Source organism: Sebastes umbrosus, chromosome 18 (assembly GCF_015220745.1).
Source record: "Sebastes umbrosus isolate fSebUmb1 chromosome 18, fSebUmb1.pri, whole genome shotgun sequence".
Lineage (NCBI taxonomy): Eukaryota > Metazoa > Chordata > Actinopteri > Perciformes > Sebastidae > Sebastes > Sebastes umbrosus.
Window position 1 is genome coordinate 15,466,143 of NC_051286.1, and position 25,625 is coordinate 15,491,767.

At 40.2% G+C, this 25,625-nt stretch overlaps 1 protein-coding gene across 1 annotated transcript in view; it reads right to left on the minus strand.

Annotated features, from left to right (window-relative positions):
• The window catches only part of sgk1 (serum/glucocorticoid regulated kinase 1), a 40,550-nt gene extending 17,140 nt beyond the window's left edge, over window positions 1-23,410 (minus strand). Inside the window, exons 1-4 of the mRNA XM_037750808.1 lie at window positions 22,935-23,410; window positions 22,226-22,422; window positions 17,587-17,823; window positions 2,896-3,111 (exon numbers count right to left, since the gene is read on the minus strand). Of these exons, the coding sequence (XP_037606736.1) occupies window positions 2,896-3,111; window positions 17,587-17,823; window positions 22,226-22,369 (597 nt within the window). The 5' untranslated portion in view covers window positions 22,370-22,422; window positions 22,935-23,410. The remainder of the gene's footprint in view (window positions 1-2,895; window positions 3,112-17,586; window positions 17,824-22,225; window positions 22,423-22,934) is intronic.
• Window positions 23,411-25,625: the final 2,215 nt, after the last annotated feature.

The following is a 25,625-nucleotide window of genomic DNA, read 5'->3' on the forward strand; positions in this document are numbered from 1 at the left end:
CGATTTTTGTGGACTTTTTCTCTAATGTTTGTTTTTCATTGTGAAATATTGGACAATTTGGATCCCAAATCAATTATTCAAATGAAAGGGGTTTAGAGGGGACACGTCTCTTTGGTGGAACTGACTGAACTCATAGACAAAGGGCCCCAGCGTTTTTGTAAAATGCCACAAGCCATTAAGGCTGGGAACTCCTGGTTTAACCTTTAACAAGGCATTTGACTCTATTAACTTTTTATCTGTTGTTTTATGTCAAATTTTGGGCTGTCAAAGTTAACGCGATAATAACACATTAAAGCAAATTTGTTTTAATGCCATTAATTTCTGTAACGCATTAACGCAGCTTGCGATTTTTAGGTTGTAGCGGGCTCAGTTTTAAAGCTAGAGTGAATCATATGAAACTATAAAACCTAAGGATTCCATTGGTACCAATCATAACATACTAGCTTGTCATGAAGGAGGATAAATAACGCTCCAAACATACGCAAAATTTTGGCGAGGAAAAACTGGCATGGCCCTTTTCAAAGGGGTCCGTTGACCTTTGACCTCAAGGTATGTGAATAAAAATGGGTTCTATGGGTACCCACGAGTCTCCCCTTTACAGACATGCCCACTTTATGATAATCACATGCAGTTTGGGGCAAGTCATAGTCAAGTCAGCACACTGACACACTGACAGCTGTTGTTGCCTGTTGGGCTGCAGTTTGCCATGTAACGATTTGAGAATATTTCTTATGCTAAATGCAGTACCTGTGAGGGTTTCTGGATAATATTCGTCACTGTTTTATATTGTTGATTGATTCCCAGTAATAAATATATACATACATTTGTATAAAGCAAGCATATTTGCCCACTCCCATGTTGATAAGAGTATTAAATACTTGACAAATCTCCCTTTAAGGTACATTTTGAACAGATCAAATCGTGTGATTAATTTGTGATTAATCGCAATTAAATATGGACAATCATGCGATTAATTGTGATTGTGAAATCTTCATCTGAGAAGTAACCAGTAGGAAGCACTTGATGACTATGTAGTTGTTTTCCATCTCTCGTGTTTATGCCTTTCTATGTGTTGACCTTTTACCTGCTCCATTTGATTATACAAGTCAATACATTGCTCTAGCATGTGGAATGGCTCAGAAATGTGCAAGTAAACACTCAAGAATGTGCACAAAGGTCTCAACAACAACTACCTAAGTCTGTCACACTTTTCTATTTTCACATGCATTAACAGTATAATTGGCAGCTGTCGCAGGAACCAGCAGTATTTGCATCTCAGGACATTCCCGTGAAGTCGTGTCAGATATTAGTTATTTGTGATGTCGCAGTCACTCATCGACTTTTCAAAGTATCTCTGTTAAATACAGTCTTAGCCTAGTTTGCTATTCCACGTTGCAGCTCTGAAAACTTATCGCAGCTCTCAGGATTCTCCCATGGGTGTTTTCAGAGAACCAGACAAGTCGAGGCATGTGTGTGTGTGTCTGCGTGTGTGAGAGTTGTTTCAATCTCAACACTTTGTTTATTCATTCAGAGGCAATGCTTTCAAAAATCTGCCTGTCACGCTGGTCATTTCATCTCCATATAAGTCTCAATATAGCTGACAGCAGCCTCGTCTTTTCCTCTTTTTTTGCTCTCTCACATACACACACATATATACACATATTCTATTCACATCCCCTTATACTGTCAACATCTCTCTTTAGTCAATCACGTCACCGTTCATGCCCCTTTCTCCTTGAATTTGCCTCTCGTGCTCTTTCCTTTCTCTTTCTTCTGAATTGTTTATTGATTCAGTATAAAGATCTGATGGAGTCGTATCCATAGTGACGGCGAATCTAGGCTTTCCGTTCATTAATATTTCATTGCGGATTTATGTTTCCAAAAGAAGACAGAAAGTTTGGGTTGTTCAAGCAGAGGCAAAGAGAGATAGGGAAGAAATCATTTTTGTCTGTGTGAGAGTCAAGGTGAGGTAGAGGCTTATATGACTTGACTGTGAGTCATAAAATAAAGCACATATAGCAGTAATGGAAAATAAATAGTTTACTTTTACCATCAAATATATTAGGACGCTTGTTTTGTAGGACAAAAAGATGCAAATGAAAAATGGAAGAAACTCGATTATATTAATTCTAGTGCTATAATTCTTTCTTTACTTAAGTTTTTCATACTGACAACAAACATATAATTATTGTGCTTTCTAATAACCCTTATTTTTATGTAATATTTCGTATTACCATGAAAAACAATTTGAATTAAGTCAGTATACTGTCAATGATTTCTTATGTTATGACATTTTCTCAGACTTTTTTTTGTCTTGTTTGGTAAGAGAGCAGAAAAAGCAAGTGAAAAGCAGCTTTTTGGTTGCACAAACAATATACAGACACATATTAAATATGACCATGTGCTGCTGTTATAGCTTATTACACATTTGCTGCAATAGTACTTAAAAATGTGGATGCCACAATAATGTCATGGGTTTAAATGAAAAGGGTCTCTGAAGTAACCTCATGAAAATTACAAGTACTGCTACTAAGGTGGGTCATGTTATGTTGAATACCAATTAGCAGTATTGGTCAGCAGTAGAAGTGGTGTGGCAGTCAGCACTTTGCACTGCAGTGAACAGAGCCAAATGATCTGTGGCCAAACTGTACAGTAGATGCCTCGGACAAAAAATAAATAAATATGGATATACTCTAAAATCGTTAGCTTTAACAATGCTGCAAACTGACATGCAACCCTTTTACGGGCCACATTTATGAGAGTGTTTCCTATAACGATTAAGTTACTTCAAACTTAAAGTCCTATAACAAGTATTTTAATTATTTTCTCAACAGAAAGTAGTTAATTAGTGTTTGCTACCTGTAATTCAATTAGCTGTAGGCTACTGTAACTTACCTGTGTGCGTTGCCGTGGCTGCCAGGTATCCTCCAGGGCGTAGCTGATGTAGGGCCCACTGCAGATGGAGCACTCCAGCATGACGGGGCTGGCCAGGAGGGGCGAGGCGTGGATCCCCCACGACTGACAACCACCCAGGTGGACGTCTGACTCTGCTTCCTTCTGCTTACCCGTACCGTCGCCGTGATGGCGAGCCAGCATCTTCCACTTCCTGACCTGTAAGAGAAGATACGTGAAGGTGTTTTAAAAGTTTAAAACCAAAGTAGGGCTGCAACTAACAACTATTTTCATTGTCAATTAATCTGTTGATTATTTTCTTGATTAATCAATTAGTTGTTTGGCCTATAAAATGTCATGGTAAAAAATGTGGATCAGTTTACTAAAGCCCAATGATGACGTCCACATATGTCTTGTTTTGTCCACAACTCAAAGATATTCAGTTTACTGTCATAGAGGAGTAAAAAAACAAAACAAAAAATATTCACATTTAAGAAGCTGGATTCAGATATTTGTTTTTCTTTGAAAAAATATTTAAATCGATTATCAAAATAGTTGCCGATTAATTTAATAGTTGACAACTAATCGATTAATGGTTGCAGCTCTAAAACCATGTTGAATAAAAGCACCATTTAAGACCAGCTAACAAACGACGACAGCTTGAGTCAACACCTTCACTTTATGAGTAAAATATCTGAGGGTCACATTTGCATTGCACAGGAGGCAGTGAATGAGTTTAGCAGTAATCTCCTCTGGTGTGACAGCTGCGCTGACACACTCTCCTGAGGACTTTTCATCACAAACAGCTCTTCTGAATCATTCAGCATGTGACAGGCAAACGCTGACTGAATACATATCGTGGGCATAAACCAAAAAAATACCCTTTAAGCAACACATGCACAGGAGAGAGAAGGAGGTGTATAGGAGAGAGAAAAATAAGATACATGGGACAATGGCAGCTATAAGGTCAAGGCACGCATAGTTCTTGAGGAAACCAAATTGCATAGGTGGATGTGTCAGTGACCCAGAGTGGCTGTTATATAAGGCAAATGGTGTCCTTGGCTCACAGAGCGAACAGGTTCAGTGACTGCAGCCATTTCAAATGAGTCTTATCAAGGCCTCTATCAGTGGCTGCTGCTCTGCTGGCCTCTACATTACCACAGCTTGGCTTGGGGAAATGTGTGTGAGGGAGATTGTGTGTGTGTGTATTAGAGTCCAAAACTTGCAACTCGGCAAAACACATTTTCCCCGTGTGTGAATGGTTGCTCCCTTGACTATAATTATAGCTCAGTGCTGGAAGGACAGAATGGATCTAATCAATTACTGAGGCTGTCATAACGCTGAGGGTGTGTGTGTGTGTCTACTGTGAAATGAAATTGGCATATATTGATCCAAATTTGAGAAAATTGTATTGAATCAATGGGCCTATATTGCTGTTTAGGTGTTAAAGGAATAGTTCAACTTTGATTGGGAAATATGTTTATTCGCTTTCTGTTGGAGTTACACAAAGAGATTGCTACTACTTTCATATCTGCCCGTTACACATAAGGATATACAGCCAGTGGTCGGTTAGCTTATAGCTCAGCACAAAAACTGGGAACAAATGGGAACAAACAGCTAGCCCGGCTATGCGACGTGAACTCACTAATTAACATTTTACATCTTGTTTGTTTAGTCTGTACAAAAACGTGTAAAAAAATTACAATTTGCTGTTTCTCGGGTCTGAGCAGTTGCCAGGCAACCAGTGGAGACTCATATAGAAGTTACTGCTCCCAACCAAAAGAAATAGGCACATAACTCCCCACAAAACAGCAAATTGTCATTTTTATGCTTTGGTTTTTGTACGGATTAAACAAACAAGATGTAACTTGTTAATTAGCGAGCTACATATACACTGTTAGGCAGATTTTTTGTTACCTTCGGAAAGAGCCAGGCATATGTTTGATTCTGTTTCCCCTAATTGTTTACTTCTTTTAAATTTACATGGCTATATTTTTCTTGCATACTAATTCATAGCTTTCTATATCTCAAATGCATATGTATTTACATATTTATTGCTAACTACTAATTATAAACATGAAGGAAGTCTAGGACAGTGTGGAGGTATCTATGTGTGGGTCATAAACTTTGTTTCTCTAGGCAACATTTCATCATAGTTATGTATATATAGACCCATAAACTGCTCTTTAGTAGACTGAACTGTGCATGTTTATCATGCAAGTGATCCTATATTGTATGGCCTTTTACTGAACCTTGTTCCAGAGAAAGTACCATGCATTCCTCCAGTGGGTAAGAAAATATGTGCACAGGAAGTACACACACAGACAAGCACATAATGCATGCCATCTCTAGATTCCCCTTCCTCTTAACCCCTTTCCCTGCCCTTTGACCTAGTTTCATGCTGCGCCCCATTGAGACAACAGTGGTCCCACTATTACTTAGGTTGCATAAGGCCTGTCCTATAAGATATGTCCTTTCACCTCATAAACTCAGGATGTATTATAGGGGAAATTCACACATTAAGGCCAGGATGTACACATCACCCTCAAAGTCCCACAAATCAAGAAATAAAAACATCACGCACCACATCCAGACCCCCGTTCGTCTGCCTCTTCCTCACTAATCTCTTTACATAACTGTCCTTTGCCGGTGTTCTATACACATCACCTTTGAAAAACAATCACTGACAAAGTTATGTAAAACTTTTACCTTAAGATTTGCCCTTTGCTCCCATACAGTAGTTCTAGCCATAAAATGCAGTACTGTACGATAAAGCTGCAGCTGAAAACACTGTTATCGTGAAGATTTACATCATAACCACATAACTCAAGCTACTACTCAACGCAACACTGAGTATACTGCCAACACGTAACGATATTGCATAATACATCAGGTAAGGTTCTGTATAAAGTCCCTTCATATAGGGGTAGACAAAATAATAGAAGCAAAGCACAATACAGTAGCCCTACAGTAAATACTGATTTAATGAAAGTATTTTTAGGGCCACAGTTGTAGTTGTTGGGCAAATTCTTGTTAAAGGGGTACTCAACTGATTTTACACACATGGGGTCATAAGTTAGATGTCTGTTTGGATCATAGACTGTATATAAGAAGTGGACATAGTCAGTGTGATGTCACCCATTGGTTTGTGGACTACCATTTTGAAGCCTCAAGTTCGGCATCTTGGTTTTCGGCCGTCGCCATCTTGGTTATTTGCAACCAGAAGTGACACGAGATGGTGGACTTATATACAACCGAACACTGAATAAGACATTTTTATGAGACCAAAAAGGTTGCATATTACTTTCATGAACTGAAAACACACTGTGAAAGGGTTCAATTTGTAAGACGAAAACACGGACAACTCATGACCTGTCAATCACACGGTAGCCACGCTCTAAAGCATACCCTTTATCGTCTACTTTACTCTAAATGGGACCATAATTTACTAGATGAACATCATGCTGTATTAAAGAAGACTTGAAACTAGCGATTGAGACCATAAACTCAATACAATCTGACTTATTTTTGCAACCAGAGGAGTCGCCCCCTGCTGGCTATTTAATAGAATGCAAGTTTAAGGCACTTCTGCATTGACTTCACTTTTCAGACCCCGGAGTCAAAAAGTATAAAAGCAAAGAGACGAAAATCCAGAGTTTTTTTTTTGACAACAGCAGCTGCCGCCATTATGGACTGAAAACGCATATTATATTTATAATATTTTATTGTTCAACACAGGTTGATAAGTGGCTAGCATACTGTATAGCGTGCAGTACCTGGTAATAATCATTGGACATTAAGCATTGGTAGGATATAAGTCTATGATAGAATAAATAAGGTATTAACAGAGACTCAAATGACTAAGTTGAGTTTTAGTAGAGTTTTTTTGTGTTTGGATGGTCCAAATATATTTTAAAAAATCATAAAAGCTTACATACAGTATACTGATAATTAATACTCAATATGAATGATTTCTATAGATCCCTTTATAACTGTGATTTACAGTCAGAAAAACCACAATGACATTTGCAAAGTGAGAAAAACAGCACTGACAGTGTTCAGACCAGCAGTGACTGAAAGACCAATCTGACAAAAAATATATAATTTGCTTCTCTAAACTGGTATTTATAGCTGCTGTATTGCATCGTAAGGTGTTTCTGTTATTGTGTGTTATTAGCCAGCCTATGGCCCTCTTTCCTGGTAACCCCCTTTTTGCCTCGTCCTGCTTATCCCTCCCTGTCCTCTACCAGCTCCCCTTGGTGTGTTACTCCACCTCTAACAAGCTGTGTGACGTCCCACATATGTCTGAGCATCAAAGAGTAATGAAATGAGGGGAAGGCGAGGGAGCATTGGTGGGGGGGGGGAATCATAAAGTAGAAGAAGGGAATGAGGTGCGAGCGGAGATATGGAGACAAAGAAAAATATGTTTGAAAGACGAAAAGATAAATAGAAAGAATGAGAGTGCGAGATAGTCTTACATAAGACGTCCCATTCCCTTTCAGAGATAAGACTTTGCTCATTAACACCAAGGTCACTGCTCTTTCTTCTCCCTTTCTTTTCCTCGCTTCTGTTTCCTAGATCGCAAAACACTGTTTTTTAAAAAGAATAAGGGAGGGAAGGGAGTCGGATCCAAATGGGTAGAGAGGGAAAGATGATTCAGGCAGTCCAAATGGAATTCAAATGCCAACTACAGTATATCCCACGGGAGATTAAGCCTCCGAAATATTGTTCAGAGAAAAAGAGAGAGGGAGAGTCAACCTAAAAAACGAGAACGAGTGTCTGAGAAACAAGACAGCGGGACGGAGAGAACTGCAATGTTATTGTTGAACAGGGGAACGCACCAAGGGGTAAGTTTGGGATTTCAAGATTGAGATATTGACCCTAAGCTGCTTTTCAGCCATTTTCATCCTCAGGGAGCGTTGCGGTCTCTGAACCTCGACTTCCTGGCAAACACTAAGAGGCATATTCATGATCATCCACTGTGCCTCAATCCCTGCATTTTTTCTTTTTAAATTAAAAAGCTGCACTCTCTCTGGACTTTCTTAGTATCTTCTCCCATTTCTCTTTCTTTTTGTCATTTCTATAAAACAGGAAGAGAGGAATATATCTACGTGGCACAGAGCCTATTTGCTCACTGCTCGGGCTATTATGAGATTTGCTTCGTTCTCCATTGTTTTGACATTAAGCCTCACCTCCTGTCTCTCTGAGTCTCAAACATTTCAAATTGCATGAGCACACTTTGACTAAATTGGCCAAAGGTGAAAACATTGGAACACTGACTTTAAAAGCACTGCGAAATATATATTCATATTTTCACGGCTCATCTTATTTGAGATGTTTGAGGGTAACTACCTAATTTTACAAAATTGTCTGGATACCAACTTTGTCTTCCATAATAAAATTGGATATTAATTTCACAGATATTTGTGAATGACTACTGTATACTCATGAACAAGAGTGTACAGCCATGCTAGCAGCTCTGTGAGGCTGTAGCCACAGTGGTGTTAACTTCATTTTATTTCCTTTTTTTATGCAAAATCTATTTTTTCTTATTATTATTTTTCTTTTTTTCTTTTGTGCGACCAATACCAACATGGGGTGGTCCTTTTTCTATGTTTTTATTTCATGTCATGAACACCCTGCCATGTTCTCCATTTGATATGATGACTTTGCCGCATCTGCAAAAAAAATAAAAAAAATAAAAAAGATTGTGTTTAGCATGTAATCGTACTAAACTAAAAGCTAATTAGCACTAAACATAAAGTTTACCTGGGGTTGATGGAAATGGCATTATTTTTCAGGTAGGCTATTTATTCACGAACCAAATAGTTGTGGAGACATTTCACTCAAAACCACACATGTCATGAGAAGTCGAGGGATCACCAAAGTCAGTAGGATTCATCTTCTGGGGACCATGTACACAATTTCATGGCAATCCAATAGTTGCTGAGATATTTCAGTCTGGTTCAAAGAGGTGGAGCGACAAAACAACCAAACGACCCAAAGCATGTGTCTATACTTCTGCATAGGGGCTGTCCTCGACCAAAGAAATTCTTAGTCAACTAACACTCATACAATCGGTCAATTAGATTAGTTGATTTAATCGACAGACAGTTTCTCCACTAAGAATCATACAAAAGCACCACTTTAAATCTGGTGTTTACCAGAGATGTGCTCATAAGTTTATTAAAAATAAGTCATTCAGCATGAAAAAGCATAAAAAAATGACTAATTGACTACAGAAATCTTAAGACCAAAATGACCAACTAGTCGACTAACCGACTAACAGAGGTAAGCCCTAATTCTGCAATTGGATATCAGTGCTAACTGTCCTTTCAAAACACAGGTTTCACAGCATACCAATATATTTTATATATATTTTCCATCTTGACTATAGATTATTTCCCTTTTTTGTTGCTGCATGACATTGGATCTTTCAAGGATTTAGCACCACAAAACCAAAATGACATCTCAAGGTTGACCTGAGCTGGAAATGGAATAACAGTATAACACCAATGAGTCCGAGCCTTCTACAGCACAACAAAATGCAGTATGTAATCACAAAGCACAACTACAATAGCTTGTTGTACACCATGCCATGAGTAAGCATAATGTCTATGTGGAAGCAGGTCAACTCGCAAGCTTAGTTGTCGAGTATGTGAGCCATAAGCTCCCAAAACCTCGATGCACTAAGCAGTTTCAATAGAGCTGAGTGTGTGAATGGTAGTTACACTGCATAGTCACGGTGCTGCTGAGCCTCTGTGGCGCAGCAGTTTCTTGGCATTAACTGTGGAACATCAAGATGGAAGAGATGGGATTAGCCGGGCTCTCAGGGTAGATTAGAACAACAATAATTCCCAAATTCCCTCACAATGAGACTCGGACGGAGGATGCTCCCTTTTTTTCTTCTAGTGGGCCAATGTCGGCGGAGAGAACGGGGGAGGAGTATTGATGCTGGTGGATCTCCCCGATACGTGGGGGAATTAAGCCACAGGAGGTGTAGAAACTGATACAGAATCTGTTACCGGTCTTTTGAGTCTTGTGAACATCCAAGTCAGTGATTGTCCACTGAATGTATCCTACATAGTCCATTTTATCTCAGTTAATACACCTAACCATCAGTCATATTATCAGTTATCCTCATCGTTAACCCCTTTCTTCAAGCACCCATGCACTGAAACCCTGAAAGTATTATCAAAAATAAAACTTCCCTTGACATTTCACCACACTACATGCAGTCGTGCAGATGTATATCTCTCTCTATGTACGTCCAATGCCTTCGTTATCTGTATCAAACCAGACACAGATTAGTCAGGATGGCTCTTTACATCACAAACAACCTGCCTTCCTTCTTCAGCTCCCCTCTAGCTTGTTATAGCTAGAGTTGGGTAAAACGCAACAAAGCTAATTCACACATCCCCCTTCGTCACGACAAATCCAGGAAACTGCAGCCAAGGTATGAAATGCCTTCTGTATTCATCTCCTTTTTTTGTGCTTTGGCAAGAGAAAGCCTGCAGTAGCAACGGTTGGAAACCAATGCATTGTGCCATTTTAGGGTGTGTATATACATCCTCTGTGAGCAAGAAGAGCGATCACGCAAGAATTTCAAGTTTATTACTCCAACCGCATTCTTCCACTGCCAGAGCACTTGGCTCTGGAACAAAAGAATAGCGAAGGATTAGCAGTTTTCCATTGCTAAGTGTATGCTAAACAGTGGTAGCTTAGAACTACTTTCCAATCCCTGTGAGAGATCCCTCATTTAAATGCTGCTTAAATATGTTTAAATCAGAGGAGAGAAAAACAACATGAGTCATAACAATAAGGAGGGCAGTGGATGATGGTAGAGAAATAACAAGGTTGTGAAGGATATAGGGCATGATTTTAATAGAAGTAAAGGTTTTCAACAGACTACCAGCTGACTCTGTCAGGTATTGCCAGGAGGACAAGAAGGAGCTGGAAGTTTGCCAAACTGATTCAAACTGGCTTTATACCCAACGCTTAGCTGGCACCTCACCAGTTTCATTACTAAGCACAGAGTTTGAAAGACTCAAGGGGTTCTGACTTGTGGCATGAATATGAATATGTACCGAGGTCTTTAACAAGGAGAAAAGAAAGTTTGGAGTCAATTAGCCAAACTATTTAAAAGAGTACAAACAGAAGTTTGGACTGAGAGGCATTTCTCCCTGGTATTGGTACAATATGCATGACAAGCCAACCACTCGGAAAGGGATTTTTGCTCCCAGTGCTCTCTGCGTAACTCTTTGTATCAAATATAATTGGACCTTGTGGGTTGTTCCTCTTAATTCCTTCTTATTCCCAATACAAGCTTAAAAACCGCTTTGGCAGTTATGCAATTCATGGTAAATGCAACTAAAGCTGGAATTCAAGTGAGGTTTTTCTAAAAGGTAACCTGTTTGGCAAGTGAGGAGAGGACTAAATGTTGCTTTGGAGAGACACAGACAACATAGTTCATGAGTTCATTAGGTGCACATAGTTATCCAATACAACAGCCCTGCAAGAAGTCATACAGCTTTACTGAGACTGTGCCAGGGAGTTCTTTTGTAAGCTGCAGTTTGTTGGTTTCATAATACTGAAATACGTTTCTAATATTGACCTAAATATTGGTGAAAAACACAAATCAAGATTTTCAACCCAGAGTTCACAGTTTCAATTCAAACAGCTGCTGGAGATGGCTGGAATCCAGAGTTTGTGTCCTTGAAAGCATCATCAGCGGAGTGCTAGTAAAAGGTCACCAGTGAAGCGTGGCTTCGAATATGACACACAAGTGATTAACCATTAGCTCCAATAAGAGGTGATCTCCTGCCTCTCAGTATGCACAGGTAAGACATTTCACAGATAGGATTACGTCAAGAGCTAAAGTCTGAAGTTCAAAGTCCAACAGAATCGTATTCTCACATTAGAACATGTGAACCATAAAAGTGGGAAATCTTTTTCTAAGAAGATGAAGTTAACAGCCAATATGTGCAGCCAAAGTTGAGGGCATTTCTACTTCTAATCCCCCTGAATTCTCATCTGATTAAGCACCTGAATTGCATTTGCACTCTTCATCGACTGACAGTCTCACTTGACAGGATCTTTGAATGAAATCAGTCCACCATCAATTGCCTCGTCCTGGTCTCATTCACTGCCTAGGACACAATGCATTAGCATTGGTGGAACAGAGCTTAGCCTGCAGGGCCTTGTCACTGCTGAGTGAGAACAAGAGAGGTGGATTTGTCACAGGTCGTCTCCCTCGGTTTTGTCACTGTGGTGAACAAAACCGGTACGGCCAATTTCTACATGAGAAACCCACTCTTTAAAAAACGTCACTGATCATCTGAGCCGGTGCGTCTTTGAACTGTGACGACAAAGGTACATGATCAAGCTTTTAGTTCCAGCTGACTAACAAAATGTTAACGAGATGAGATCACCTCACCGACAAATGAGGTTTCTAGAAATTCATATGCAGTTTTTCCCCGTCTACTTTGCCACCACTCTCAGCTGAGATCTAATCAATAGTCGACGACATCTCACAGGCTGCATGGGAGCAGATAAAAATCACTGTTCTTCTTGGACACGCTTGGCTTCTCTCATCTCTTTGGATTTCTTCACCCCTTGTCTTTTTTGTTCCCTTCCTGCCTTCCTTCCTTCCTCCCTCCTCTCTCTTGCATGACTGATTTTGGACAGTAAACACAAATGGGAACAGTGTAGGTCAGGCTTTCCTGGACAAAGTTGGTGTTTAAACCATAGCAAATACACTGACTGATTAACAACACCATCACCTGATCCATGCACAAAACAGGCCATGAGGAAATGGAAATAATGCCAAAAGCAACTTAGATAACGGCTATGAACTCATGTGATACATAATGTAAAGATAGTAGGGCTGTGGAAGTTAACACGTTAACGCAAATTTGTTTGAACAGCACTAATTTCGTTAACGCATTGACGCAACTCACAATTTTTAGATTGGAACGGGCTCAGTTTTAAAAATCCAGAGTGAAGACACTGGCAAGATATGAAACGGAAAAAAAAACAAAAAAATTCATTGGTACCAAACATTTCATGCTAGCTTGTTGCGAAGGATGCTAAATAACGCTCCAAACGTACACTTGTGAAGAAAAAACTGTCATGGCCATTTTCAAAGAGGTCTCTTGACCTCTGACCTCAAGATATGTGAATGTAAATGGGTTCTATGGGTACCCACGAGTCTCCCCTTTACAGACATGCCCACTTTATGATAATCACATGCAGTTTGGGGCAAGTCATAGTCAAGTCAGCACACTGACACACTGACAGCTGTTGTTGCCTGTTGGGGTTGAGTTTGCCATGTTATGATTTGAGCATATTTTGTATGCTAAATGCAGTACCTGTGAGGGTTTCTGGACAATATTTGTCATTGTTTTGTGTTGTTAATTGATCTCCAATAATACATATATACATATATTTGCATAAAACAAGCATATTTGACCACTCCCATGTTGATAAAGTATTAAATACTTGACAAATCTCCCTTTAAAGTACATTTTGAACAGATCAAATCGTGTGATTAATTTGTGATTAATCGCAATTAACTATGGACAATCATGTAATTAATCGCGACTAAATATTTGAATCGATTGACAGCCAAAAAAATAAAATAAAATAAAAGCGATTTTGCTGTTATGTCTGTTTATATATCATGTTGTTCTTTAGATTACAGCACGCAATCTACAATGTTGTAGGAGTTCCCCTAAGATTCTAAAAAAGTACTGAATCTATGTGACAAGAGAGATAACATGCCAGGACAACCATCAGTCAGCAAAAGTTGTTGTTCTTTCATGTTCTTTTCATTTTTGATTAAGTCTTCATCAAGAACAGTACGGGCTTTATGTAGGAGATTAGAGGAAAGGCTGTGTTTGCATTAGCTTTGTGTGTGTGTGTGTGTGTGTGTGTGTGTGTGTCGTATCTGACAGTCTGATGTTGCGCACACAGGACAGTACAGGACGTCCTTATCAGGAGGATTTATATGCTTTTGATTTCTGGCCATGCTCAGGCGCTGGGGCAAATGCTCTGACCTCATCCTCTACGTTCTAATAAAAGTGTCCTCTCAGCTCCTCTCATCTCTCTCTCTCTTTATCACGGCTGTTTCCTGTGTTTATGTCTCTCCTCTCAGCTCCACCAATCCCTCAACTCTTATCATTTTTCCTCTCTGGTTATTACTGTTTACCCTTTGTCCATTTTTAATTCTAATTTCCTCCTAATTACTCATATTTCCTTCTACTAACAGTAAACCTCTCCTCCTGTCCTCCCTTGTTTTATCTGCAGTTATCACCCCATGGAAAAAAAAAATGCAGGCACAATAAATTCAGTACACCGATTTCATAATATAATAAGATCAGCGCCATAAAGTTGGTCTATATTTAGCTTTGGCTGTGATAAACTAAAGCAATGGCAGATGGGGTGAAGGCTATGCAAAGCACTGGGTCAAGGCTACGCTAAGCTACCTGCATTTTAAATGGTGCTGATGCTTCGTAATTAGAAAAACAAAAAGCTGCTGTGATGGATTTTCAATGAGGAAGGGGAGGTGGAGGTGGACAATCTGTCAGGGAAGCCTTTTTGGAGAGAGAACAACATAAGTAGATGTACTTATATTTATTCAAATATTGCAGATTTCATGATTTATTTATTTTTCTGCCTCTAAGGGGTTAGTGAAAACTTTAATTTCAGTTCATATGCAGCTCCTCTGGCAGCAAACAACCGCATTTCGTGGCCAAGTACAGCTTAACAAATTCAAAAGCTTCTGCTCACAATGAGTGTAACGCAGAAAAGCTAATGTTGAGCATTCAGTATTCGACAATACAGGACACTTAAGGCAAAATAACGTACTTCTAGATTTACAACAGCGTACAAAAAATAAAGAATGAAGAGCATCGTGTGACAAATGTCCTATGAGCTTTCCCTTCTGTCTCTTGCACACTTAAGAGAAGGCCTATAAGCTGACACCGTCTGTCAACGTCTGGCGTCCTATTCATCTCCTCCTCCTCTAAAAAATGTGACAGCAGCCTCTCGGCGTCATCACCCCACTTTTCTTAAGTCTGAGACACTTGTTAGACAGCGACTGATACGGTTCACTTTGATGGGGGCTGACAAATTTCACAGCGAAGCTTCGCTCATTTGCATTCGAGTCAGGACGTGGGTGGCCTCCTCGAGCACGGAGCGGCGCGTTTTGGCATGGGAGGGAATATGTTTCTGTTACCGCTCCATTTGTTGAACAAGTGTCACGCTCTGCGAGTGTTCGGCAAGCCGTGAGGGCCTGAGTGTGTGAAGTGTTTGGACAGAGTGTGCCGAGATATGGTACAGAATGTGGCAAAGAGTACGGAACATGACGTCTGTGTGCTGAGGTTTTTGTCGTGGAGTATTTGGCAACAAAGTCAAATAGAGGAAGGGAGCATTTCAGCCCATATTTAGGTTGTGAATGCAACTGCGACTGTATGTTGTAAGTTTCCAGTTTAAATTCGGTCAATCATTGATTGAGTCTTACCACATTGGAGTAGCTGCTATAGGTCAGTCCAGTTTAACTCCACATTGGCTGTGCATGGACTTCACACTCCACTCTGCAGTGAAAACTATGACTCACCACAGTGCCCCATCCTCTTTAACACCCCACAGCCTGCTCCAAACTCACCGCAACACCCATTAATCCTACACACACACACACCGGTTATCTCCAGTGAGACATTAGTGACAGATCTATTGGTTGTGAGGGCAAGAGGTGGAATTTGTGGAGAGATAAAGGGAGACACAACTGCCTGGAAGAAAACCAGAGCAAAATGAAACTAAATGAAACTAAAAGGTGCTGCAGGAGTGACGGACAACAACAACACGGTCCTGTTTTATATTCCTACACGATTCAACGTTTCTCGTTGCACACTCGCTCACATGCAAACACACGCGGTACACAGTGTGGCTTTGTCTTGCTGGGACAGTGATGACTCATTCTCTCCTGTCGCCAATGGGACTGGAGAAACACAAACATACGAGCGAGGAACCACTTGATGGGTATGATGATTGATAGGAGTGGGATGGCTATTATGATTGCAGTTGCAAGGACAACCTGGACACCTGCAGCAGCGTTAGAATGAATGGACTGGTGTGTGTTTGGACAAGGCGTTGGTTGACAGCCTGCACTGGTGTTTTATCTAATTTTTTATACAATGTTCATGTTCTCTGCTGAATATATGCCTCCTGCTGTAATTTTAGAAAGACCAGCCCGTGGTGAGCAACAAGTGGAAAGTTAAAAAAAAAAAAAAACGCCCAAGTCTTCTTAGTGTTTATGTTACATAACAACACTCGTGGTAGAGCTTAAAGGGCGAGTAAAGATAAACTAAACAATGTCTAGAGTCCTGTTAATACCTAATTTGCTTCTTTAATTTCTTTTAATGAGCGCTAATGGGCAAATAGAGGGAGATGTAAAAATGATTGCTGTTACGGAGTGTGTTAGTTGCACCTGAAGGCCACAGGAGGAGATTTGTGGTGAGAGGATGGCGGGATGAGACGGTGGTAGAAATGCAGAAAAAGCATCACAATATCACATATACAGTATATTGGACGTACTTGTTCCACTGAATCTACAGTATAGAGAGATGAAGTGAACTTCTGAGTTCTTCAGAATAAAATGGTTTAGATAATCTGGCTAAACTATTTGGTTTGTTCAATTTGTCTGAATGTCTGACTTAGTGGTTCCCAACCTGGGTTATCGGGACCCATCGAAGAGGTCACGAGATAAATCTGAGGGTTCATGAGATGATTAATGGGATAGGAAAAGCAGCATCGGGCCGATACTGACTCAAATAGCTAGATCGGGTACCGGTGACAATGGGGCCGATCCATTCAATTCAGTTCTATGTTTATATACTCTATACATTATATACTGGAATTTCAATTGCTGTTTAGGTTTTGACCAATTTATTGATGCATTAAAAAGGTTTACACTTGAATTGTAATTCCTGTTAATTTTGAAGATTGTTTACCAAGCTGCTGGAGAATTATGTATTATTTTAATAATAGATAACCATTCGATAATATAATATCTATGTATTTATTTGTTACATGTTGTTGTACAGCTAGGAAAGCAATGTTTAAGTCCAACCTGATGTTGCCCTACACATAAAAGAAGGACCCCAGTCACTTCCACACAGTGGGGCGTACAGCTTGTTAATTAAACACTGGTATCAGATCGGTACTCAGTATCAGCCAATGCTGATCAGCCCAGGTTTCGCTATCAATATCGGGACTGAAAAAGTCGGATCGGTGCATCCCTAGAAAAAAAAGTGATTCCTCCAGACATCCCTGTTATATTTGCTTTTTTACTTATTGAATACTTTTGCATTTTCAAATACAGATTGCTTTGTTTTAGGGACCACTTGTTTTCTTTGTTTGTCTTTGATAAACACAATGGTGTTATAATCGATAGAAATGATGACCAAGCTATGAAAATAAGACCTCAAGTTGTATTCAACTTTACCCTTCAAATGAAGACTGAGCATATTACTCACTGCCAACAGCTGTGTGTGTGACGGAGGTGACAAATGATGCTGCAGTTGATTGTGTGTCACAGTGTTCAGTGTGACATAATGACTGACTACTCACGCAAATGCATTCATTGACACTCTCTCTCTCTCTCTCTCTCTCTGTGTGTGTATTTGTTTTTACCTTGCATCCTTTGCTCTTGTCATGGCCGCTGGTTTGCCCACTGGCAGGGCATGGCGAGCACGGCTCCTGGTGGTAGTACTGTCCGCCCTGCAGGCCGCCGTAGTGACAGCAGCCGTAAGGCGAGGGGAAGTGCGTGTACCACAGGTCGTCGGCCAGCGGACACTTTGGACACGGGTAGATGCCTTTCCCTTGGGCCTTCTCCACGCTCACCTTGGGGTTCCTCATCCACCTTTGCACCTGCATGGGAAAGAAGCGCTCAGGTCAAAAGCAGTTTGAGAAATACATTTTTTTTTAGAAGAAAAAGGTTGGTTGGATCTCACTTCTACTTTGTACAAACACACACTGTCAGCTCTGCCAGCTGCAAACCTTCGATGAGAAGAGTTTCTCATGTTATCCCTGATTACATGTCATTTCAAGTGACACACACACACACACACACACACAAAATTACATTTAAGTGAGGCTCAGATTGCTTCTCTGCTCTGCCACACGTCGAACACATGAATCCGAAAGGGAACACACACAGAATGACACCCATGCACCCACTCCTGTTGCATGTATGTGACCTTCAAATATGACAAAGAGTGACATCTATCTTGTCAAAGTTTCTTCAAAATCTTTGCCTTTGAAATATTGTCGACCTTAAAACGAGTCAAGCGAGTTGAGTCAGAGAGCTCTCCCTGCAGAAGCGAACTTCAAACCAACCGCACGTGACTATTATGATGAATTAGCACAAATTAAAACCCTTCTACATCCTCGTCACTAACAGATGTTCACATTACGCAGCCGTACGGTAATAAAACAAAAAAAAAAAGAGTGAGACGTTGTGTTTACTGGTGAAATATCACCGACACATGTTGGTGCATGCGAGCACAGCATTGCATACACACACATCTCTCCTGCAGTGACTAAGGCTTCCCAGAAAAGCACTGTCACTAACCATCAAATCTGGTGTGTGAGTGTGTGGGTTTTGGGGCAAGAAACATGGAGGAGAGGTGGTTAAAGTGGAGAGAAAACAGAAAAAAAAGGGGCACATGGGAGACAGAAGGAGAACGACGGGGAAAGAAAAGCGAAATTTTCATGAGAAGCCTTGAGAAATCTGGTCCTGCTGCGTGAATCGAACATTTAGCAAACACACACCGCGGGGGCAGCATAGCCTCTGTGACTGAGCAGCACAGAGTCCAGACAGCTGTGACACACACACACACACACACACTAAGACTGAATGCCTAAGTCGAAGGGTAGCCAGACAGCATGTCAAGGCACGTCGGCTCTAAAGGAAAACAGACTTGGAAAAACACTCCAGCAGGTCAACACAAAAACAAACCAGCCACTGGAGGACTGGCTCGTACAAGTCCAATGATATGCACCTAAAATAAGAGTAGGCGGGATTGACGCTACATCCAATTACAGGATTCCTCCCGTTCTTATTTGTCATCCTATTCAAAGCAGAGTGAGAAATGTTTTGGCATTACCCCCAGTGGATCAAACGCTGCACTGTCATACCGCTTGTTTAACATATCCCGCTGACCATGAAACTGATGAGAGGTGTCTGCCGAAGCTTACCACTTATTCAACTCAGACACAAAAACACGGTGCATCGTGGCAGCAGGAATGTGTTCTCCTTTTTGTGGCCCACTTAAAAACCTCAGTGAAGAGCTATACTTCATCTTTTTGATGGGGCTTGTTTGTCCATGTGTCATATCTCAAAAGCTGCTGACTAATTTTGACGCAACTTCAGGGAATTATTGCATTTCAAACTTTCCCATATTGCCCAAATGTCTAATCAACAATCAATATGTACAGTCCAAATTCACAGACAAGAAAACACACACACACAGAGCCATTGATTTTACATTTCCTTCCATTATTTCCCTTACTCATTTGTATGATATAGTGCTCTGTCTGGACTGCTCTCCCCATTATGTAATTAGGCTTATTTAGATACAAATAGAGAGACAAATAAACCCCTAACAGCAGCAGGCATTGATTCTGATTTGAGGCTGTGTGCTGATGCATATCTGGAAGCTCCTGTTTTTCTTGTTAGGGTGGAGCCCAGAAGGAAAGTCAGTTTTATACAAAATATATGCAAAAAACAAGGCAAAAAGAGCTAAAGATTTATCATACGTAGATGTATAGATAGATCCTCAGGCTCTTAATTACTGATTCATATTTCAATTTTTTTTTTTAAATCCCATGCGAGACTCACCGCAGCAGAATGTGCCTGTGGGAGTGCATGTGTGTTTGTGCGTGGGTGTTAACACAACACAATCTGCTCATATTAACCGGCCGAGTCATCAGGGATCCACACCATACTGTACGCCATCTGAGACCAACAACACTACTGCGAGCAAGATCACACATCGATGACACAACCAGAAACATATCTAAATCTACTCAGCAACTTCAAACCTTTTTACCTATTTATCAAGCACATAACTGATTGTTTCCAATTAGATGTCATCCTGGAACATATTCTCTCCCTAAGGCTGAAAATGTGGTAACTTGAACATAATAACCGGTGAAATAAAGCCTTACTTTATCATCTGATTTATCGTATTACACTGTTTGGGTAATGGAAAATAATAACGTTGCACCATATTCCCAGAGCAATACAGTGATTATTGAGTAAATGCATCAATCTGCTTCTCTTCCGCGAGCTGGAAGTAATGTTAGTTATTTCCTTCCCATCATACCCCGCAGTCATATTGCTCAATGTTTTTCTTTTGATCTCATGTAAATCGGCGGCAAATTATTCAGATGTGAGGGAGCAGAAGTTGAACTGTTTGTCAAGCTTGGCATGTTTGGAGTGTAACAAACACTAATGGAGGTTTAGACGGATACAGCATATACAGTATACTGAAGCTCAGAAGTCCAACAAACTACTGATCTCCTCATCATGTTAACAATTCATTGGATAACATCCATATGCATTACCTCAAATTTTGAAACTTTAAGCTTTTCTACTTTCTTATCTACTCTGATTTATTAGATTTAATGATTTGTATTTACTGATAAGCATTAGCATTGAGCACAAGGATTGTCAGCGTGTCACTGTCTGTTTATGGCTGGAATTAATGATTGTTTTTATCATCAATTACTCAATTATTGTAATCGATTTCTATTTGAAAAGTCAGAAACACTGACTTTTTTTTGTACTTTTACTCAAAAAATGTCTGATGATTACTGATCACCAAATAATTCAGCAATTATCAAACTAGTTGTCAATTCATTTTCTCTTTATCTATTCATTTTTCTTAGCTCTACATGTTGTTATTTTTCTAATGCATGCCATGCATACAGTTCAAGCACAGGACAATCTACTACTTTTTAATACGGCGTAGTTTGTAAAGGGTTAGCAAGTTGTAATTAATGGCTTTATTAATGTTGATAAACAGTTTATTCATGTTAATAAACAGTTTATTAACGCTTTATAGTGAACGCTTTATAGGAACAACTTTTAGGTGCCTGATTGTGAAAAATCCTCCTCTAACAAACTTTACTTTTTGCTTTTAGCTAGCTCTTTTCTTCATCTTGATGTCTCACTTAAAACAACATACAACAACCCATGAAACCTCAATTAATGGCTTTATAACATAACTTCATAACTTCAGCGTTGGTGGCTTATTAGAAAGTGAGTAAGTTATTAATAAGGGTTACGTTGAGTTTCTCACTTAAAAAACAAATGAAAACTTAAAGATCTTAAAAATGTAAAACTTAAAATAAGCCATCAGGCTTGCAGTTATAAATGTTAATCAATCATTAATAAACTGTTATTCCACTTTAACCATCTATGAGGTGATAAGTTTGATAATTTGGTCATAACTCTTCAATCAAATAGTGCAAGACATATTCATAAAAGTGTATTGCTGCTGCTAATAAGTAAATATAACTGTAATTTGAATAAAATTGGATGGGGGGGACATCTGCAGTTGTAAATGTTTATACAGTCCTAGTTAAAAAGAGCTAGTTAATGAGACAAAGCAGTTATATTCAAGAACTAATGATATATTTACCATAATTAAAGCCATTAGTTACAACTTATAAAACCTAAGTATGCCTGATTAGAAAGCTGTACCAAATGTCCTCCCTATGCAGATTTGTAGTCCATTAAATCCCTGAATTGTACTTTTGTTTTTTGGAAAAGTCAGCACACGCACTCAAACACAAACACGCCAACCGAGGAACCCATTTAATGCAACCCATTAACATTACACAGGAAACGAGCCTTGTGACAGCGCTGCAGCATAATGCAGGAGATGCTGAGTGGATCATAAACTATATAGGACCTCGCCAGCTCGGTGATGTCATGATTTCTACACAACAACAAACACTTGTGGGTTCTGTAGTGCAACAGTGTTTTGGAGCACGCGCAAATGCACACACAGTAAACACAAGTACGCAGGGGAGCCGAATCTTGCGCCTGATTAGCTTTCACAATGACATCATCTCTGGCATGCACACACACACACACACACACACACACACAGAAAGAGAGAGAGGGAACACTCCGGCTGTGACACCCCCTCTCTCGGCCAATACACCTCTCACTCTGGTTGTGTAGGTGCATGTGTAGGCACACACACTCACATCCATCCCAAAATGTGTGTGTGTATGTGTGTGTGTCACCCAAACTCACCTTCCTCTTGACAAACTGGAAAGCAGAGCACTTCTTAAAGGAAAAGGCAGTCTTTTCTCCACCTCCTCCACCTCCCCCGCCGCCTCCTCCTCCTCCGCCTCCTCCACCTCCTCCTCCTCCTCCTCCCCCGTTCACCAGCTTCATGGCCGACACCGGCACTCCGCTTGCCTCCGTAGATCCCAGGGTGACGGACACGACTGACAGGGAGTGAAACGGAGAGAGGGAGAGTTGTTAAAAGGCGTGAGGAGAGTGCGGGACAGAAAATGAGAGGGATGCTTCTGTGTTGAGAGAGAGAGAGAGGTGGCAAAAAGAGGATGCGAGGAGGAGAGTGAGAGGAGGAGGTGGAGGTGAAGGTGGAGGAAACAGATGGACCAAAATGCAAAGGACAGAGGCAGGACGCTGTGATGAGAATGAGATTACTGGAACAACTAGGTGTCAGGATGGAGATAAAGATAGGGAGGAAGTGAGAGAGAATGCACACAAAAAGATGGAGAGAGGAAGACGAGGAGGAGGAGGAGAAGGAGGAGGAGGAGGGTACCAGCAGCTCCTGTTGCTGTGAGGAGGAAACTGTTTACATTCAGTGAACTGTCTGATGTATGTGTGAAGTTTATCCATGCATGTGTAAGTGTATTCACATGCTGAGTGTGTTTATACATATCCCTCCAAAGTATGTATATTAATGCATGCACATGCTTTCATCCTTCCATACCTTTTACTGGTGCGTTGGCTGGTTCCGCTGCAGCTTCAACAGCCTCTATTCATCCAAGGACTCCTTCCAAAAGCTGGTCCCAGATGATCAGATGCACCAACTCCTTGCTCCTCAGGTGTCACTGAACTATGCCACACATACCCGAAAGAGAGTGGAGAGAGAGAAGAGGATGGAGGGTGTCTGCGAGGATGTCTGTTTCAATAAGAGTGTGTGGTCAGTCTGTGTGTGTCCTCAGTTGTTTGGAGTGTGCACTGTGAGTGAATGCATTGATGCCGCTGTGGTGTCAGCCTGTAAACAAACACCCAGGAAGTGTGTGTGTGTTTGGGTGTATGAGAGTGTGTGATGTGTCCAGCTGCAGTCCTCTGGTTCACACCAGCGCTACTTTATCAATGAAAGGCTCTGCAGTGAGCAAAATGCAGCCTCCACTTCTCTCTCCTCCTTCCATCTCTCTCTCTCTCTCACTGTCCCTCATCACCACTCTGCCCTCCCCCTTTTCCTCCGCTCGCTCATTTTTCTGCTGCAGTCGATGGCGGCACCTCCCTCTCTCTCCATCTCCCTCACCTCACTCTTCACCCCCCCCCCCCTCTTTCTCTTTCCCCTGTCTCTGAAATTGTTCCAGTGAGGACTGAAGAGGACAGGGACACCCAAAAATATGTCTCCACCACAGTAAGTGTGTGAGGGTTTAATGTAGCGTGCTATCTTTCCTGACAGCTTTGGTCCTGCTGGATTTGATACACACAAAGCAAACACACACACACACCTCATCATATCTGTGTTTATGCCCTTGTATGCCTCTGTACCTATAACACAGGGTTAGTTTAATTTCCTGATGTGACACCCGAGAAAGATAAAGCTGAATCATGTTCCTTTCAAAAAAATAATATCATGTTTCTAGTTGTGAGCTGGCTATATTGCGTTAAAAATAAATAATAATAAATGAAATATTAAGCCAAAAGAAAGAACAGTTGAAGAAAGGTTACAACCCTTTAAATATATATTTTTTCTTTTTCTTGTATTAGTCTGTCTTCTTCACTTATCAGTTAAAAGTTGATGTGTACTGACTTCACCCACGCAGGCTGTTCTTATTCACTGTTCGTACCTACGAAAAGTAATGCACTGTAATTCGTATCACGTAATTGTGAGCCAGGACGTGCAGGGCTGCCTCTGAGGAAGTCAGGTGACGTAGTATAAAGAGCAACAAGTCTGCAAACAGAAGAGTTCGGGGTGGATGGATGGGTCAAAGAAACACAGGACTTTACCAATAGAACCAATAGGACATTGTATCGGCAACAATCTGGCGATACGATACGTATCATGATACAGGGGTTACGATTTGATATATATCGTGATATAATGCGATACTGTAAGTAAGGCGATATATAGCAATTTTTAAAATCTAATCTTAGGAAATCTGTCGTATAAAGAACACGCCACGATATGCATGAAACCTGAGCAAAAGAAGTTTACTTTTTTTATGCAATCAGAACATTGGGATCTACATTCGCATTTATCACAGCCCCCATTAACATCCATCAGCACTACTTTGCAAATTAAATAAAGTATTGACTCTTTGCATGTAAACTATTAATTATTATCGCGATTTTCGATATTTTCTTACATCCCTAGAAACCAAAAGTCAACGTTGACTTATTTTACCTTACTTTTGTTACGTAACTTACGTACTTAACTAAAGCCACATACGTACGTACGTACGTACGTATGTTACATATGTTACATAATGAACATACATATTTTATGTAAGAAATGTACTTTTTAACCCATTTAAACCCAAACCACAATCTTTTCCTAAACCTAACCAAGTAGTTTTGTTGCCTTAACAGATTATGCACTGCAGGCGCACTGATCGCTTGTGTTGCTGGACATTAGTAGGAGAACGCACTAAAATGAAAAATAATACGAACTGTTCTATAAGTATATGTTGATCCATGATGAGGAAATTAGTTCAAACTTGACCTTTGCCGGCTGTAGCTCACAAACTCAAATGGCCTGAGGCATTTCTAGTAGCTAATGTCAAAGTGTGACTTGAATTATAATTGGGGCTGGATCCAAGGAATTGTTTGTGTGGCTTTTTTTCTTTTACCAAAACAAACTGCTCATATCTGATCAGTTCTTGTTTGGCATGAGTCAGTGGCTTATCATGGCTGGTGGGAGTGAAAACCAAGACTATTGGTCATTGAATCCTCATGGTTGTTAATTGTTGCTATCTCTAAATTGGTCACTTAGTTAGTTAGTTCAAAAGCATCCGGATTTTTAATGGAATTGTTTGACATTTAAGGAGGCGTTTATTTGCTTTCTTGCAAAATTGAGAAGGTTGATACCAATTTTACATCTCTATGCTAAATATGAAGCGAGACAGCAGGCAACTAGCTTAACTAACTTAACGCATAAACACAAGAAGAAGGGAAAAACAGCTCGCTTGGCCCTGTCCAAAGCTAAAAAAATATATATATATACACAGCTCCCTAATTATAATGTTATGTTTTGTTTGTTAAAAGCAAGACAATGCTACTTTTGAGAGAAAAAATAACACACTCTTCCACTTAAAAATCAAAAGTTGAATTGAATAACCAACATGCCATAATTGTCATCTGTACTCCCAGTGGAAAAAATCAAAATAAGCGTATTTACCAAAATAAACAATTCCTTTTAACATAATGCAAGAAGGTATGA